General features: G+C 42.7%; 1 protein-coding gene across 9 annotated transcripts in view; it reads right to left on the reverse strand.

Annotated features, from left to right (window-relative positions):
- tmem63c (transmembrane protein 63C) overlaps window positions 1–16,649 on the reverse strand; it is a 342,578-nt gene that overhangs the window by 36,357 nt on the left and 289,572 nt on the right. For all 9 annotated transcript variants that reach the window (XM_063042821.1, XM_063042830.1, XM_063042849.1 and 6 more), the window contains one exon: window positions 7,627–7,742. In XM_063042821.1, coding sequence (XP_062898891.1) covers window positions 7,627–7,742 — 116 coding nt within the window. The remainder of the gene's footprint in view (window positions 1–7,626; window positions 7,743–16,649) is intronic.

The raw sequence follows: 16,649 nt of genomic DNA on the forward strand, positions 1-16,649 counted from the left end.
CCTTAGCAGCTCTTCTCTCATGTCTCTGTAATTTCCTTTATTCCATTATAATACTGATATATCCAATTTATGCTTCTCCCTCTCAAACTGCAGTAGATGGAAATAGAGAGGAGCTGAGATCAATACAGAGGGACCTGAAAGCCAGGATCAGGGAGGTTAAAGACAGGTATAGGAGGAAGCTTGAGTGGAAACTCCAGCAGAGTAACATGAGAGAGGTCTGGACTGGGATGAGGACCATCACTGGGTTCCGGCAAACTAGCAACAGAGGAGCTGAAGGCAGTGTGGACAGGGCCAACGAACTTAACCTGTTCTTTATCAGATTTGACATTGTGGCCCCTGCCCATCCCCCACATGATTCATCTGGTGTCAGCCCCCAACCAACACGTATTCCACTCTCCCCTCCTACCCCTCCTCATAGTCACCCACCCTGCTCTCATGACTATACCCCTTTCCCACACGAAACCACCACGGTGGGCTTCACAGCTGGACAGGTGAGAAGACAGCTGAAACGTCTCAATCCAAGCAAGGCTGCAGGACCAGATGGTGTCAGTACCAGGGTGCTCAAAGCCTGTGCCCCTCAGCTATGTGGAGTACTTCGCCATGTCTTCAACCTGAGCCTGAAGCTCTGGAGGGTTCCTGTACTGTGGAAGATGTCCTGCCTCGTCCCTGTGCCGAAGACGCCACGCCCCAGCGGCCTCAACATCTACAGACGGGTGGCATTGACCTCCCACATCATGAAGACCCTGGAGAGACTTGTTCTGGAGCTGCTCCGGCCTATGGTCAGGCCACACTTAGATCCCCTCCAGTTTGCCTACCAGCCCCGACTAGGAGTTGAGGATGCCATCGTCTACCTGCTCAACCCTGTCTACGCCCACTTGGACAAGCCAGTGAGCACTGTGAGGGTCATGTTTTTTGACTTCTCCAGTGCGTTCAACACCATCTGCCCTGCTTTGCTGGGGGAGAAACTGACAGCGATGCAGGTGGATGCTTTCCTGGTGTCATGGATTCTTGATTACCTGACTGGCAGACCACAGTATGTGTGCTTGCAACACTGTGTGTCCGACAGAGTGATCAGCAGCACAGGGGCTCCACAGGGGACTGTCTTGTCTCCCTTTCTCTTCACCATTTACACCTTGGACTTCAACTACTGCACAAAGTCTTGTCATCTTCAAAAGTTTTCTGATGACTCTGCCATAGTTGGATGCATCAGCAGGGGAGATGAGGCTGAGTACAGGGCTACGGTAGGAAACTTTGTCACATGGTGTGAGCAGAATTATCTGCAGCTTAATGTGAAAAAGACTAAGGAGCTGGTGGTAAACCTGAGGAGGGCTAAGGTACCGGTGACCCCTGTTTCCATCCAGGGGGTCAATGTGGACATGGTGGAGGATTACAAATACCTGGGGATACGAACTGACAATAAACTGGACTGGTCAAAGAACACTGAGGCTGTCTACAAGAAGGGTCAGAGCCGTCTCTATTTCCTGAGGAGACTGAGGTCCTTTAACATCTGCCAGACGATGCTGAGGATGTTCTACGAGTCTGTGGTGGCCAGTGCGATCATGTTTGCTGTTGTGTGCTGGGGCAGCAGGCTGAGGGTAGCAGCCACCAACAGAATCAACAAACTCATTCGTAAGGCCAATGATGTTGTGGGGATGGAACTGGACTCTCTCACGGTGGTGTCTGAAAAGAGGATGCTGTCCAAGTTGCATGCCATCTTGGACAATGTCTCCCATCCACTACATAATGGACTGGTTAGGCACAGGAGTACATTCAGCCAGAGACTCATTCCACCGAGATGCAACACTGAGCGTCATAGGAAGTCATTCCTGCCTGTGGCCATCAAACTTTAGAACTCCTCCCTTGGAGGGTCAGACACCCTGAGCCAATAGGCTGGCCCTGGACTTATTTCCTGGCATAATTTACATATTACTATTAATTATTTATGGTTTTATTACTATTTAATTATTTATGGTGCAACTGTAACAAAAACCAATTTCCCCCGGGATCAATAAAGTATGACTATGACTATGACTATGACTGCCTCCTAAGGGTTCATTTACCAGGGTGTTACGGTTAAAGGTTTCACTGCTAACGTAATGGTCTTTCTGTAGAAGCAGTGTTTGGGTTTTGGTTAGAGATAACGGGTGCATTGGAATATGAGTCATCCAATCAGGAAAGCGGGATTCTTTTTTGCATTGCTAACCACGGATAGTGTCACGGCTGCAGAAAAGAAGGAAGTCATGGAGGGTTTCATAACTTCAAGCTATCAAGGCTGCAAAACAACAATATAGGGACAAGATTGAGTCAAGATTCACAACAAATAGCACATGTGACTTGTGGCGAGGGCTGCATACCATCACAAACTTCAAAGCCAAACGTTGTGGTGCTGCCAACACCACAGTCTCTCTCCCAGATGAGCTCAATTGCTTTTATGCTTGGTTCGATGTCACTAATTCTGAGCCTCTGAGGAAAGTCACCGCTACAATTTGCAATCTGGTCATCTCTATATCTCTCTCCCGATGTGGCCTTCTATATATTGGCGAGACGTGATGCAGACTGGGAGATCGTTTCGCTGAACACCTATGCTCTGTCTGCCAGAGAAAGCAGGACCTCCCAGTGGCCACACATTTTAATTCTACATCCCATTCTGATATGTCTATCCACTGTCTCCTCTACTGTAAAGATGAAGCCACACTCAGGTTGGAGGAACAACACCTTATATTCCGTCTGGGTAGCCTCCAACCTGATGGCATGAACATTGACTTCTCAAACTTCCGCTAATGCCCCACCTCCCCCTCGTACCCCATCTGTTATTTATTTATATATACACATTCTTTTTCTCTCTCTCCTTTTTCTCCCTCTGTCCCTCTCACTATACCCCTTGCCCATCCTCTGGGTTTTCCCCCCTCCCCCTTTTCTTTCTCCCTAGGCCGCCTGTCCCATGATCCTCTCATATCCCCTTTGCCAATCACCTGTCCAGCTCTTGGCTCCATCCCTCCCTCTCCTGTCTTCTATCATTTTGGATCTCCCCCTCCCCTTCCCACTTTCAAATCTCTTACTAACTTTTCTTTCAGTTAGTCCTGACGAAAGGTCTCGGCCCGAAACGTCGACTGTACCTCTTCCTAGAGATGCTGCCTGGCCTGCTGCGTTCACCAGCAACTTTGATGTGTGTGGATAGAAATGCCTGGCCTGGTTCAAAGGCAGGCTATCTTGTCCTAACCTCCACTCTACTAGCCTCCATGTCCAATGGCTCATTTTCCACAATTTCCACCACTTTCACTACAAAGCTACCTCTAATCATAATATTAATGGTAAGACTCTTTGCAGTGTGGAGAATCAGCAAGATCTTGGGGTTCGTGTCCAAAGCTGCTGCACAGGTTGAGTGTTGTTAAGAAGGTGTATGGTGTGTTGGCCGTCATCAACCATGGGATTGAGTTCAAGAGCCGTGAGGTAATGTTACAGCTATATAAGACTTCACTTAGAGTTGGAGTACTGTGTTCAGTTCTGGTCACCTCATTACAGGAAGGATGTGGATACTATAGAGAAAGTGCAGAGGAAACTTACAAGGATGTTGCCTGGATTGGAGAGCATGCTCTATGAGAATAGACTGAGTGAACTTGGCCTTTTCTCCTTGGAATAACAAAGGATGAGAGGTGACCTGACAGAGGTGTATAAGATGATGAGAGGCCTTTATCGTGTGGATAGCTAGTGGCTTTTCCCCGGGGCTGAAATGTCTATAACACGAGGGGGCATAGTTTTAAGCTGCTTGGAAGTAGGTATAAGGGGGATGTCAGAGATAAGTTTTTCACACAAAAAGTGGTGGGTTCATGGAATGCACTGTCAGTGAAGGTGGTAGAGGCAGATACAATACGGTCTTTTAAGAGACTTTTAGGTAGATACTCCGAGCTGAGAAAAATAGAGGGAAATATGGTAGAGAAATTCTAGGCAGCTTCTAGAATGGTTGACACAACATTGTTGCCGAAGGTCCTGTAATGTGCTGTAGATTTCTATGTTTCTATGTTTTATTTTACACACATCCCTGCCTCAGGCCTTGACCCTGCCTTGTGAAGCTGGATCCTGGACTTCCTGTCAGACCGCCAGCAGGTGGTAAGAGTGGGCTCCCTCACCTCAATACAGGAGCCCCTCAAGACTGTGTACTAAGCCCCCTCCTTTACTCCCTGTATACCAATGACTGTGTTACCACCCACAGCTCTAATCTGCTAATTAAGTTTGCTGACGACACTGATTGGCCTTACCTCAAACAATAATGAGGTGGACTACAATGAAGAAGTCATCTGTCTGACACAGTAGAGTCAAGAAAACAACCTGTCCCTCAATGTCGCAAAAACAAAGGAGCTGGTTGTGGATTACAGGAGGAATGGAGACGGGCTAACCCCTATTGACATCAATGGATCTGGGGTGGAGAGGGTAAACAGCTTTAAGTTCCTCGACATCCACATCACCGAGGACCTCATGTGATCTGTACACACGAGCTGTGTGGTGAAAAAGGCACAACAGTGCCTCTTTCACCTCAGACAGTTCAGGAAGTTTGGTATGGGCTCCCAAATCCTAAGAACTTCCTTCAGGGGCACAATTGAGAGCATCCTGACTGGCTGCATCACTGCCTGGTATGGGAACTGTACTTCCCTTAATCGCAGGATTCTGCAGAGAGTGGTGCAGACAGCCCAGCACATCTATAGTTGTGAACTTCCCATGATTCAGGACACTTACAAAGACATGTGTGTAAAAAAGGCCCGTAGGATCACTGGGGACCCGAGTCACCCCAACCACAATCTGTTTCAGCTGCTACTATCCGGGAAATGGTACTGCAGCATAAAAACCAGGACCAACAGGCTCCGGGACAGCTTCTTCCACCAGGCCATCAGGCGGATTAACTCACACTGATTTGAGTGTATTCCATTTTACCTTGACTGTTCTATTTATTATAAATTATTATAAATTACTACGACTGCACATTGCACATTCAGAGACATAACGTAAAGATTTTCACTCCTAATGAATGTGATGGATGTAAGAAATAAAGTAAATTCAATTCACAGCTTTTTATGTTCTGAAGAGATATTAAGTCTACTCCTCTCTCCACAGAATGTAGCCTGACTTGATGAGTATTTCTAGCATTAACTTTTTTAATTACTCAGAGTAAGCCAAACACAGGGAGCAGACGCTACGATTGTCACTAGTCTCTCTACAACAAAGGGGCTCTGGATTCGGGTTACTTTTTGTTTGCTGTTTTTGAGCGGTTTGATCAGGGTGATCGATGTGGACTGGGGCACTTTGGCAAATAGTAGTCTGTGGCCTGCAGTCAACTAGTGGCACGGTGCTGAAAGGAACTAAACTGAATACTACTAGACTCCTGGCTCGATGTTTGATATTCTATGTACTGTTCACTCGCTTTTTGCTGTTGGTGCAATTTGCTCTTTTTTCATGTGTTGGGGGTTTGATATTTTCTTGAATGGATTCCACATTGTTTCTTTGTTTTGTGGCTGCCTGCAGGTGGACGAATCTCAGGGTTGTATTCTGTATACACACTTTGATAAATGTACTTTGAATCTATCTACCTGCTTCTGGAATAGTTTTCTCCTCTCTTCTGCTTCACACAAATGTTGCTTAAGAACACAATGTAAAACCATACAAGTTACCAATGATTGCTTGAACAAGTCTGTTCTCTAATTTGCTCATTTGACTGTGTGATGTTTCATTTAGAAACAAAGGAAAAGGAAGACACAAGTCCCAAGATCGTCTCCACCTTTTGCTCATATTCCTTCCATAAGTCTTCATCTTTGAAGATGATCATCTCCTAAGGGACAGATTCTGTGATGATAAATGAAGGCCAGAGGCCGATATCCTGCAACAAGGGACCCACTTCCAGTTACCCCAAGGCCTTTCCTACATCCATTCGCAAGCACAAGTCAGGAGCATAGTGGAACACTTCCTACCAGCCTGAATGAGCGCAGCTTCATCAACTTGAAACAATACAGCTGAAAGTAGCCTGCTAGACTGACACACCAGCCACCTCCTGAACCTTCACTCCATCCAACAACTATCCAGGCTTGTGTACCCTCTCTGTCTCGGCTGTCCTGACAACAACTCCCAAGCCAAGACAGCAAGGACAGGAGCAGCAAATTATAAGAAACTGACAAGCCTATTCGTTCATTATCACTGGAACTCTCTCCATCAGCACAGTGAGAGCATCCTCACTAGATATGCTACAGAGATTCAGGAAGCTGATTCACCATTCCCATTCTGACATGTCTATCCACGGCTTCCTCTACTGTAAAGATGAAGCCACACTCAGGTTGGAGGAACAACACCTTATATTCCGTCTGGGTAGCCTCCAACCTGATGGCATGAACATTGACTTCTCTAACTTCCGCTAATGCCCCACCTCCCCCTCGTACCCCATCTGTTACTTATTTTTATACGCACATTCTTTCTCTCACTCTCCTTTTTCTCCCTCTGTCCCTCTGAATATACCCCTTGCCCATCCTCTGGGTCCCCCCCCCACCTTGTCTTTCTTCCCGGATTTCCTGTCCCATGATCCTCTCATATCTCCTTTGCCAATCACCTGTCCAGCTCTTGGCTCCACCCCTCCCCCTCCTGTCTTCTCCTATCATTTTGGATCTCCCCCTCCCCCTCCCACTTTCAAATCCCTTACTAACTCTTCCTTCAGTTAGTCCTGATGAAGGGTTTCGGCCTGAAACGTCAACTGCACCTCTTCCTAGAGATGCTGCCTGGCCTGCTGCGTTCACCAGCAACTTTTATGTGTGTTGCTTCACCATTCAAGCATAGGTTCATAGAGTAACCCAACATAGAAGATGGCCCTCCAGCCCACTAGCGTGCCACCACCAAGCACCAGTCCTACACTTATCCTCACATTCCCATCATCTCCCACCTCCACCCCAGATTCTGCCCCTCACCTGTATACCAGGGACAATTAACACACCAACCCGCTCATCTTCAGAGCATCTGGGGAAAAGTCACCCAGTCAGAGGGAGAACAGACTGGGGGTCGGGATTGAACCTGGATTGCTGGAGCTGTAAGGTTGTAGCTCCATCTGTTGCACCAATGGCATCCTGTTGTCCCAACAGAAAAGAACAAGGCTGATCCAGGATCTGCAGACTCGGCTGTGATTTGGACATATGTCCACATAGGATGGATGTATATGACTCATTAACCTTGTTCATGCCCCAAGGTGCAGGGGCAGTATTTGTAAACAGGTTTTGGAGAATCAGGACATTACTTCTTTCAAGGTTGATATTTGACCTTATCTCAGATTCCAAACCATTGATCTATGTGCCACAGCCTTTCTTCCACATCCCAACACTATCCCTCTGGGAGTCACATTTTCCTTTCTTCTACATCCCAACACTATCCCTCTTTGCAACCCATTTACCTTCTTCTGCAAACAAACACTATCCCTCTGGATGTCACATTTAACTTTCTTCTACATCCCAACACTATCCCTCTCAGTGACCCATTTTCCTTTCTTCTACATCCCAACACAATCCCGCTGGATGTCCCATTTCCTTTGCTTTTACACCCCAATACAGTCCCACTGGGTGTCCCATTTACCCTTCTTCTATATCCCAGCACAATCCCATTTACCTGATAATTTTGAGGCTTAAGTTTGTGAACTCCTTTGATGCAAAATGCGAACAATGAGAAGACGATGCAGAGGAGCAACGTGACAAATGTGAAGAGGGTGATGGGTTGCACTGGCCCTGCAATAAAAACAACAGTTATTGCCGCAACCTCAAACGTTCAACATCCCATCATTTGTAAATATGCTGTTGCAATATTTGCTGTTCAGATTGGATAACCTCACATCATGCTACACAAAAGTCTGTCTGAATTCAACAATGTCCATTTCAGCAAAACGCATAATGAAGCAAAACAATTCCAGCTGCCTCACAATGATGTTATCAAATGATAGGAACAAAAAGGAAAAATAGAGGGCTATGTGGGAGGGAAGGGTTACATTGATGCCTTTATTTTAAAGGTAATTATAAAAATAGGTCTGGTCCTTGAGAAGTGATTCTCAAGTGGAGAAAGGCAAATTTAGATGGTATCATAAGGCCATAAGATATAACCATATAACAATTACAGCACGGAAACAGGCCATCTCGGCCCTTCTAGTCCATGCCAAACCCTTACTCTCACCTCGTCCCACCCACCTGCACTCGGCCCATAACCCTCCATTCCTTTCCTGTCCATATATCTATCCAATTTAACTTTAAACAACAACATCGAACCTGCCTCAACCACTTCTGCTGGAAGCTCGTTCCACACAGCTACCACTCTCTGAGTAAAGAAGTTCCCCCTCATGTTACCCCTAAACTTTTGCCCTTTAACTTTCAACTCATGTCCTCTTGTTTGAATCTCCCCCATTCTCAATGGAAAAAGCCTATCCACGTCAACTCTATCTATCCCCCTCATAATTTTAAATACCTCTATCAAGTCCCCCTTCAACCATCTATGTTCCAAAGAATAAAGGCCCAACTTGTTCAACCTTTCTCTGTAACTTAGGTGATGAAACCCAGGTAACATTCTAGTAAATCTTCTCTGTACTCTCTCTATTTTGTTGACATCTTTCCTATAATTCGGTGACCAAAACTGGACACAATACTCCAAATTTGGCCTCACCAATGCCTTGTACAATTTCAACATTACATCCCAACTCCTATACTCAGTGCTCTAATTTATAAAGGCCAGCATACCAAAAGCTTTCTTCACCACCCCATCCACATGAGATTCCACCTTCAGGGAACTATGCACCATTATTCCTAGATCCCTCTGTTCTATTGCATTCTTCAATGCCCTACCATTTACCATGTATGTCCTATTTTGATTAGTCCTACCAAAATCTAACACCTTACATTTGTCAGCATTAAACTTCATCTGCCATCTTTCAGCTCACTCTTCTAACTGGCCTAAATCTCTCTGCAAAGTTTGAAAACTTACTTTGTTATCCACAACTCCACCTATCTTAGTATCATCTGCATACTTACCAATCCAATTTACCACCCCATCAACCAGATCATTAATGTATATGACAAGTAACATTGGACCTAGTACAGATCCCTGAGGCACACCACTAGCCACCGACCTTCAATCTGACAAACAGTTATCCACCACCACTCTCTGGCGTCTCCCATCCAGCCACTGCGGAATCCATTTTACTACTTCAATATTAATACCTAACGATTGAACCTTCCTAACCAACCTTCCATGTGGGACCTTGTCAAAGGCCTTACTGAAGTCCATACAGACAAATCCACCGCTTTATTCTTGTCAACTTTTCTAGTAACCTCTTCAAAAAATTCAATAAGATTTGTCAAACATGACATTCCACGCTCAAATGCATGTTGACTGTTCCTAATCAGACCCTGCCTATCTAGATAATTATATATACCATCCCTAAGAATACTTACCATCAATTTACCCACCACTGACGTCAAACTCACAGGCCGATAATTGCTAGGTTTACTCTTAGAACCCTTTTTAAACAATGGAACAACACGAGCAATACGCCAATCCTCTGGCACCATGCCCGTTTCTAATGTCATTTGAAATATTTCTGTCAGAGCCCCTGCTATTTCCACACTAACTTCCCTGAAGGTCCTAGGGAATATCCTGTCAGGATCCGGAGACTTATCCACTTTGATATTCGTTAAAAGCTCCAGTACTTCCTCTTCTTTAATCATCATAGTTTCCATAATTTCCCTACCTGTTTCCCTTATCTTACTCAATTCAATATCCTTCTCCTTAGTGAATACCGAAGAAAAGAAATTGTTCAGAATCTCCCCCATCTCTTTTGGCTCCACACATAGCTGTCTACTCTGATTCTCTAAGGGACCAATTTTATCCCTCACTATTCTTTTGCTATTAATATAACGGTAGAAACCCTTGGGATTTATTTTCACCTTACTTGCCAAAGCAACTTCATATCTTCTTCTAGCTTTTCTAATTTCTTCCTTAAGATTCTTTTTACATTCTTTATATTCCTCGAACACCTCATTTACTCCATGCTGCCTATATTGATTGTAGATCTCTCTCTTTTTCCAGACCAAGTTTCTAATATCCCTTGAAAACTATGGCTCTCTCAAACTTTTAACCTTTCCTTTCAACCTAACAGGAACATAGAGATTCTGTACTCTCAAAATTTCACCTTGAAATGACCTCCATTTCTCTATTATATTCTTCTCATAAAACAAATTGTCCCAACCCACTCCTTCTAAATCCTTTTGCATCTCCTCAAAGTTAGCCTTTCTCCAATCAAAAATCTCAACCCTGGGTCCAGACCTATCCTTCTCCATAATTATATTGAAACTAATAGCATTGTGATCACTGGACCCGAAGTGCTCCCCAACACAAACCTCGAGTCACCTGACCTATCTCATTCCCTAATATAGGAGCAGAATTAGATGATTTGGCCCGTTGCGTCTGTTCCGACATTTCATCATAGCTGATCCATTTTCCCTCTCAGGCCCAATCTTCTGTCTTCTCCACATATCCCTTCATGCCAAAACCAATCAAGAATCAATCAACCTCTACCTTAAATATACCCAATGACTTGCCCTCCACAGCCGCCTATGGCAATGAGTTCCACAAGTTCACCACTCTCTGGCTAAAAGAACACCCCTCTACTCTGAGGCTATGTCCTCCAGTATTAGACTCCCCAACCACAGGAAACATCCTTTCTACATCCATTCTATTGAGACCTTTCAACGTTCAATGAGGTCACCCCTCATTCTTCTGAATTCCAGTGAGAGCAGGCCCAGATCATCAAATGTTCTTCATATGGGGAGGGGAACATCGACTCAGACCATTAGAGTCCTGCGTCAGGCATTTTTATGCCTTACAAGGCGCAGATTGGAAGTCTGTGTGGGGCGCCACTCCTTGCACAGACACTAGAGCAATGTGTGATTAAGTGCCTTGCTCAAGGACACAAACACGTTGCCACAGCTGAGGCTCGAACGAGCGACCTTCAGATCACTAGACGAACAACTTAACCAGTTGGCCATGTGCCCAACACAAATAACAAGTCTTTTAATCCCAGAATCATTTTCGTGAACCTCTTTTGAACCCTCCCCAATGTCAGTACATCCTTTCTTAGATAACAGGCCCAAAAACTGCTCGCAATACTCCAAGTGTGGTTTCACCAGTGCTTTATAAAGACTCAACATTACATCGTTACACTTATATTCCAGTCCTCTTAAAATTAATGCTAACATCACATTTGCCTTCCTCATCACAGACTCAACCTGCAAGTTAACCTTTAGGGAATCCTGCACCAGGACTCTCAAATTCCTTTGCACCTCAGATTTTTTTTTTTTTACTTTTCTCTCCATTTAGAAAATAGTTTACCCTTTTATTTATTCTACCAAAGTGCATGACCATACACTTCCCATTCCATCTGCCACTTTTTTGCCCATTGTCCTCATCTGTCTAAGTCCTTCTCTAGACTCTCTGCTTCCTCAAAACTACCTGCCCCTCCACCTATCTTTGTATCGTCTGCAAACTTTGCCACAAAGCTATCAATTCCATCATACAAGTCAATGACAATGTAACGTAGAAATAAATGATCCCAAAACAGATTCCTGTGGAACACGGGCAGCCAACCAGAAAAGGCTCCCTTTATTCCCAATCTTTGATTCTTGTCAATCATCCACTGCTTTATCCATGCTAGTATCTCTCTTGTAATACCATGGCCTCTTAACTTGTTAAGCAGCCTCATGTGTAGCACCTTGTCAAAGGCCTTCTGAAAATTCAAATATACAACATCCACCGATTCTCCTTTGTCTATCCTTGTTTATCTTCAAAGAATTCTCACAGATTTTTCATGCAAGAATTTCCCTTCAGGAAACCATGCTGACTTCAGCCGATATTATCATGTGCCTCAAGTAACCCAAAACCACATCCTTAACAATCAACTCCAACATCTTCCCAACCACTGAGGTCAGATTAACTGGCCTATAACATCCTTTCAGCTGCCTCTCTCCCTTCTTGAAGAGTGGAGTGACATTTGCAAATTTCCATTCCTCTGGAACCATGCCAGAGTCAACTGATTCTTGAAAGGTCATTAGTAATACCCTCACAATCTCTCCAGCCACCCCTTTCAGAACCCTGGGGTGTATACCATCTGTTCCAGGTGACTTAACTCCTTTCAGATATTTCAGTTTTCCCAAGAACCTTCTCCCTAGTAATGGCAACATCACACACTTCTGCCCCGACACTCTTCAACTTCTGGCATACTGCTAGCGTCTTCCACAGTGAAGACTGACGTAAAGTTCATCCACCATTTCCTCGTCTCCCATTACTACCTCTCCAGCAACATTTTCCAGGGGTCCAATATACACTCTCACCTCTCTTTCACACTTCATGTATCTGAAGAAACTTTTGGTATCCTCTTTAATATTATTGGCTAGCTTGCCTTCATGTTCCATATTTCCTTCTTAATTACTTTTTTAGTTGCCTACTGTTGGATTTTACAAGCTTTCCAATCCTCTATCTTCCCACTAGTTTTTGTTCTATTATATGCCATCTCTTTGGCTTTGACTTGTCGTTACCCATTGTTGTGTCATCTTGCCTTTAGAATACTTCTTCATTTTTAGGAGGTATACATCCTGTGCCTTCCGAATTGCTTCATGAAATTCCAGTCATTCCTGTTTTTCTGTCATCCCTGCAAAATATTCTTTTCCATTCAATGCTGGCCATCTCCTCCATCATGCCTCTGTAATTCCCTTTACTCCACTGCAATACTGATACATCTGACTTTAGCTTGTCCTTCTCAAAGTGCAGGGTGAATTCTATCATATTATGATCATTTGCATCTAACAGTTCTTTGACCTTCTCTAATCAATTCCAGTTCATTGCATAACACCCAAATCCAGAATAGCTGTTCCAAACTAGAATTGCTGAGGGGTGGGAACCAAACTGAAGAGACGGAGGAAGGGACGGTTGGCTCACAAATAGAGAAAGCTTGTAGGCAGTGTGAAAGGGACAATAGGTGGGTGATAGAGAAGGGATGCACTCAGACTGGTGGTTTGAGGTGTGTATCTTTTAATGCAAGAAGCATCATGAACAAAGCGGATTAGCTTAGAGCAAGGATCAATACTTGGAGCTATGATGTTGTGGCCATTACAGATACTTGGAGAGGGACTTCCGGTAGCGCTCATGGAGTGAAGTCGCGTTCTTGACTCGCTCCATTACCTCTGAGTTTTTTCTCTCTATGGTCAGCTATACTTTAATTAACTATTAAGGCATCAATTTTTACAATACTTTGAATTAAACTGAATTCTCTGACAATTGGATGATACTGAGATCGGCTTGACTTTGAAAGCGATATCGGAGTTAATTCAGAGGGAAATTTCAACCTCTGTTAGGGAGATGATTCGTACAGAAATTATGGGCTTTGTTAAAGACCTGATTCATACGGAAATCTCAACTAAGTTCCAGAAAATTGCCGATTTAATCGATAAGATGCAAACATGTATTGCGGAACATCAGTCGGCTATATCTGATCTTCAAAAATCCGCGCAACAAGGTGAGCTTAAGATGGGGAAAATCGAAGAAACAATTAATGTAATGAAGAAGAAACTTGACTTTTTGACTTTTAAAAACTCTGACTTGGAATCTAGAATGCGACGGCAGAATTTACGAATGATTGGCGTCAGGGAAGCCGTGGAAGCTAACAACCCTATGAAATATTTCTCCCAACTTTTAAAAGATGCATTCCCTACTGTATTTCCTGACCAACCACCGCTACTGGATCGTGTTCACAGAATCCCATCATACTCGTCTAGGTCAGATAGACCTAGGCATGTTATCTTACGTTTTCATTACTTTCAAGACAAGGAGAGACTGTTTCGATTCGCTCGATCTAAAGGTTTCGTTGATTTTTCGGATCTTAAGTTCCGATTTGTGGAAGATTTCAGTAAACCAATCTGGGACCAACGGGTCCGTTACAGATCCGTGATGTCGGAATTCTATAAGATGGATTTAAGACCAGCGCTGCTGTACCCTGCACGTCTAAGGATTCGCATGTTAGATGGAGCCCTTCGTTTTTTTGATTCTCCATCGGATGCCCAGAGTTATCTGGATCAACTTTCATCCTCAACATCTTAATTGTCTTTTTTTAATTTTCTCCGTTGATCGGAGGCTGTGAATTGGTTGGTTTTAACTTTTCTGTGCCCTATTTGGGCAGAAAAGTTTACTTTCGATTTCTTAATATGGCTGCTAAACTTTCTTTTTAACTGCGTCATTTCTTTCTTTTCCCAGGGGATTCTGGGTGGTTACTTCCCTTTTGTCATCTTACGTATTTCCTGTGCGGCCTTAAATTTTGTAGTTTTTTTTTAAATTTTATTCTGTTTTGCTTTTTATAATCATTTTATGTTAATAATCCTATTTTTTTTTGTTGCTGTGTCTATTCATGAGTTTGAGGTTTATTGTGGTTTTTTTTAATATACACTTTCCGGCTTTTGTTCTGTTCTGTGTGTATTTTAATTGAGCTAACTTTTTTTTACTTATTTTTTTACTGTTTTACAATTAGCTGATCCTTTTCATATTTATACCTTTTTTTTAGGGAGCGTATACCGGAAGTCATGGGGGTAGTTTTAGCGCTTGCTTCTTTCTGGCGGGTCTGCTTTAGATTTCGCCTTGGGGTCTTGGGGTGGGGGGTGGTGGGAGGGGCTTCACGTTTTAGTTTGTTTCTCTTTGGGCTATATACATTATTGAAGTATTGGTTGCGTCCTTTTCCCCGGTATCTTTTGTACGTTCTGTTTCCTCTCCGGGTTTGTGGGTCGCGCCTATTGTCAATCCTCCTTGTTGTGGGTTGACTTTAGGATTTATGGAGTCTATTATTAATTTTGTCTCCTGGAATACTAATGGTCTTAATCATCCTATTAAAAGGAAAAAAGTTTTTAAAGTGTTCCGGAGACTTAAAGCACAAATTTTATTTTTACAAGAGACCCATGTACGGAGGGGGGACAGACTACGTTTTTTCAAATTCTGGAAGGGACAACAATTTCATTCGAACTCCAATGCTAAGATTCGAGGCGTCTCTATTTTTATAGACTCCTCAGTTACTTTTATACAACAAGATATTATCTCTGATCCGAATGGTAGATTTTTATTGGTTAGTGGTTTACTATTTAATAAAAAAAGTAGTTTTGGTTAATGTTTATGCTCCTAATATGGATTGTCCGGAATTTTATAAATCATTGTTCGATCAGTTTCCGAATTTGAACGAGTTTTCATTGATTTGGGGCGGAGATCTTAATACCTGTTTATCTCCAGCTTTGGACCGTTCGGCTCCTTTACGGACTTTACCTAATAAATCTGCAAATTTGATTAATTTTTTCCTTTCTGATTCTGGGTCGACGGACATTTGGCGTTTTCTGCATCCTCAGGAAAAAGATTTTTCCTTCTTTTCACATGTTCATCATTCCTATTCAAGAATTGATTATTTTTTCATTGATTCTCGTCTCATTCCTTCAGTGATTAAATGTGATTATGATTCTATAACCATTTCGGATCATGCTCCACTTAAGCTTTCTATTAAAATTATGGCCAATATACCAAACAATAGACAATGGCGTTTTAATTCGCTGTTGCTTCAGGACTCGGACTTTGTTAATTTTATGAATGAACAGATTGAGCTTTTTTTTACAATTAACCATACAGAAGATATTTCGGTTAACACTCTTTGGGACACTTTTAAAGCCTATATTCGGGGTCAGATTATTTCGTATTCCGTTGCTTTGAGGAAGAAACAGAAGCAGGAGGAGATGGCAATTGTGGACAAGATTAAAGAAATTGATAAGAAATATGTTATGGCTCCTTCTGAGGAGCTATACAAACAAAGAACTGAACTTCAAATGGAACACAGTTTACTACTCTCGTCCTCGATTGTAAACCAATTAAAGAAAACAAGAAGTGATTTTTATGTTCACAGTGATAAAATTGGCAAGCTGCTGGCTAATCAATTGAAATCTAATTATGTTAAATCTCAAATCAATCAGATTTATAACCAAAATGATCGATTGATATTGGATCATGTGGGGATTAATCAAACCTTTTGTGATTTTTATTCTTCTTTATATCAATCAGAGTCTCCTCGAGATTCTAAATATATGAATGATTTTTTAGATAAGTTAGACTTCCCTCAGATTTCACAGGATATGTCTTCTTTATTAGATACTTCCATTACAATGGATGAGATTAAGAATGTTATTTTTTCTATGAATCTGGGGAAAGCTCCTGGCCCTGATGGGTTTACCGTTGAATTTTATAAATGTTTTGCTTCTTTATTGATTCCTTGGCTCTATAAGGTTTTTGAGGCTTCTTTGAAACTTGGTAAACTTCCGGAATCTTTTAATAGAGCATCAATTTCTTTAATACTAAAGAAGGATAAAGACCCTGCTCAATGTGCATCTTATAGACCAATATCTTTATTAAATGTTGATTCTAAAGTTTTTTCTAAGTTATTAGCAAATAGATTAGAAAAAGTACTTCCTTCTATTATTTCGGAAGACCAAACGGGTTTTATTAAAGGTCGTTACTCTTTTTATAATATTCGTACATTGTTAAATATCGTTTATACTCCCTCACAAAATGTTCCTGAGTGT

Source organism: Mobula hypostoma, chromosome 1 (assembly GCF_963921235.1).
Source record: "Mobula hypostoma chromosome 1, sMobHyp1.1, whole genome shotgun sequence".
Lineage (NCBI taxonomy): Eukaryota > Metazoa > Chordata > Chondrichthyes > Myliobatiformes > Myliobatidae > Mobula > Mobula hypostoma.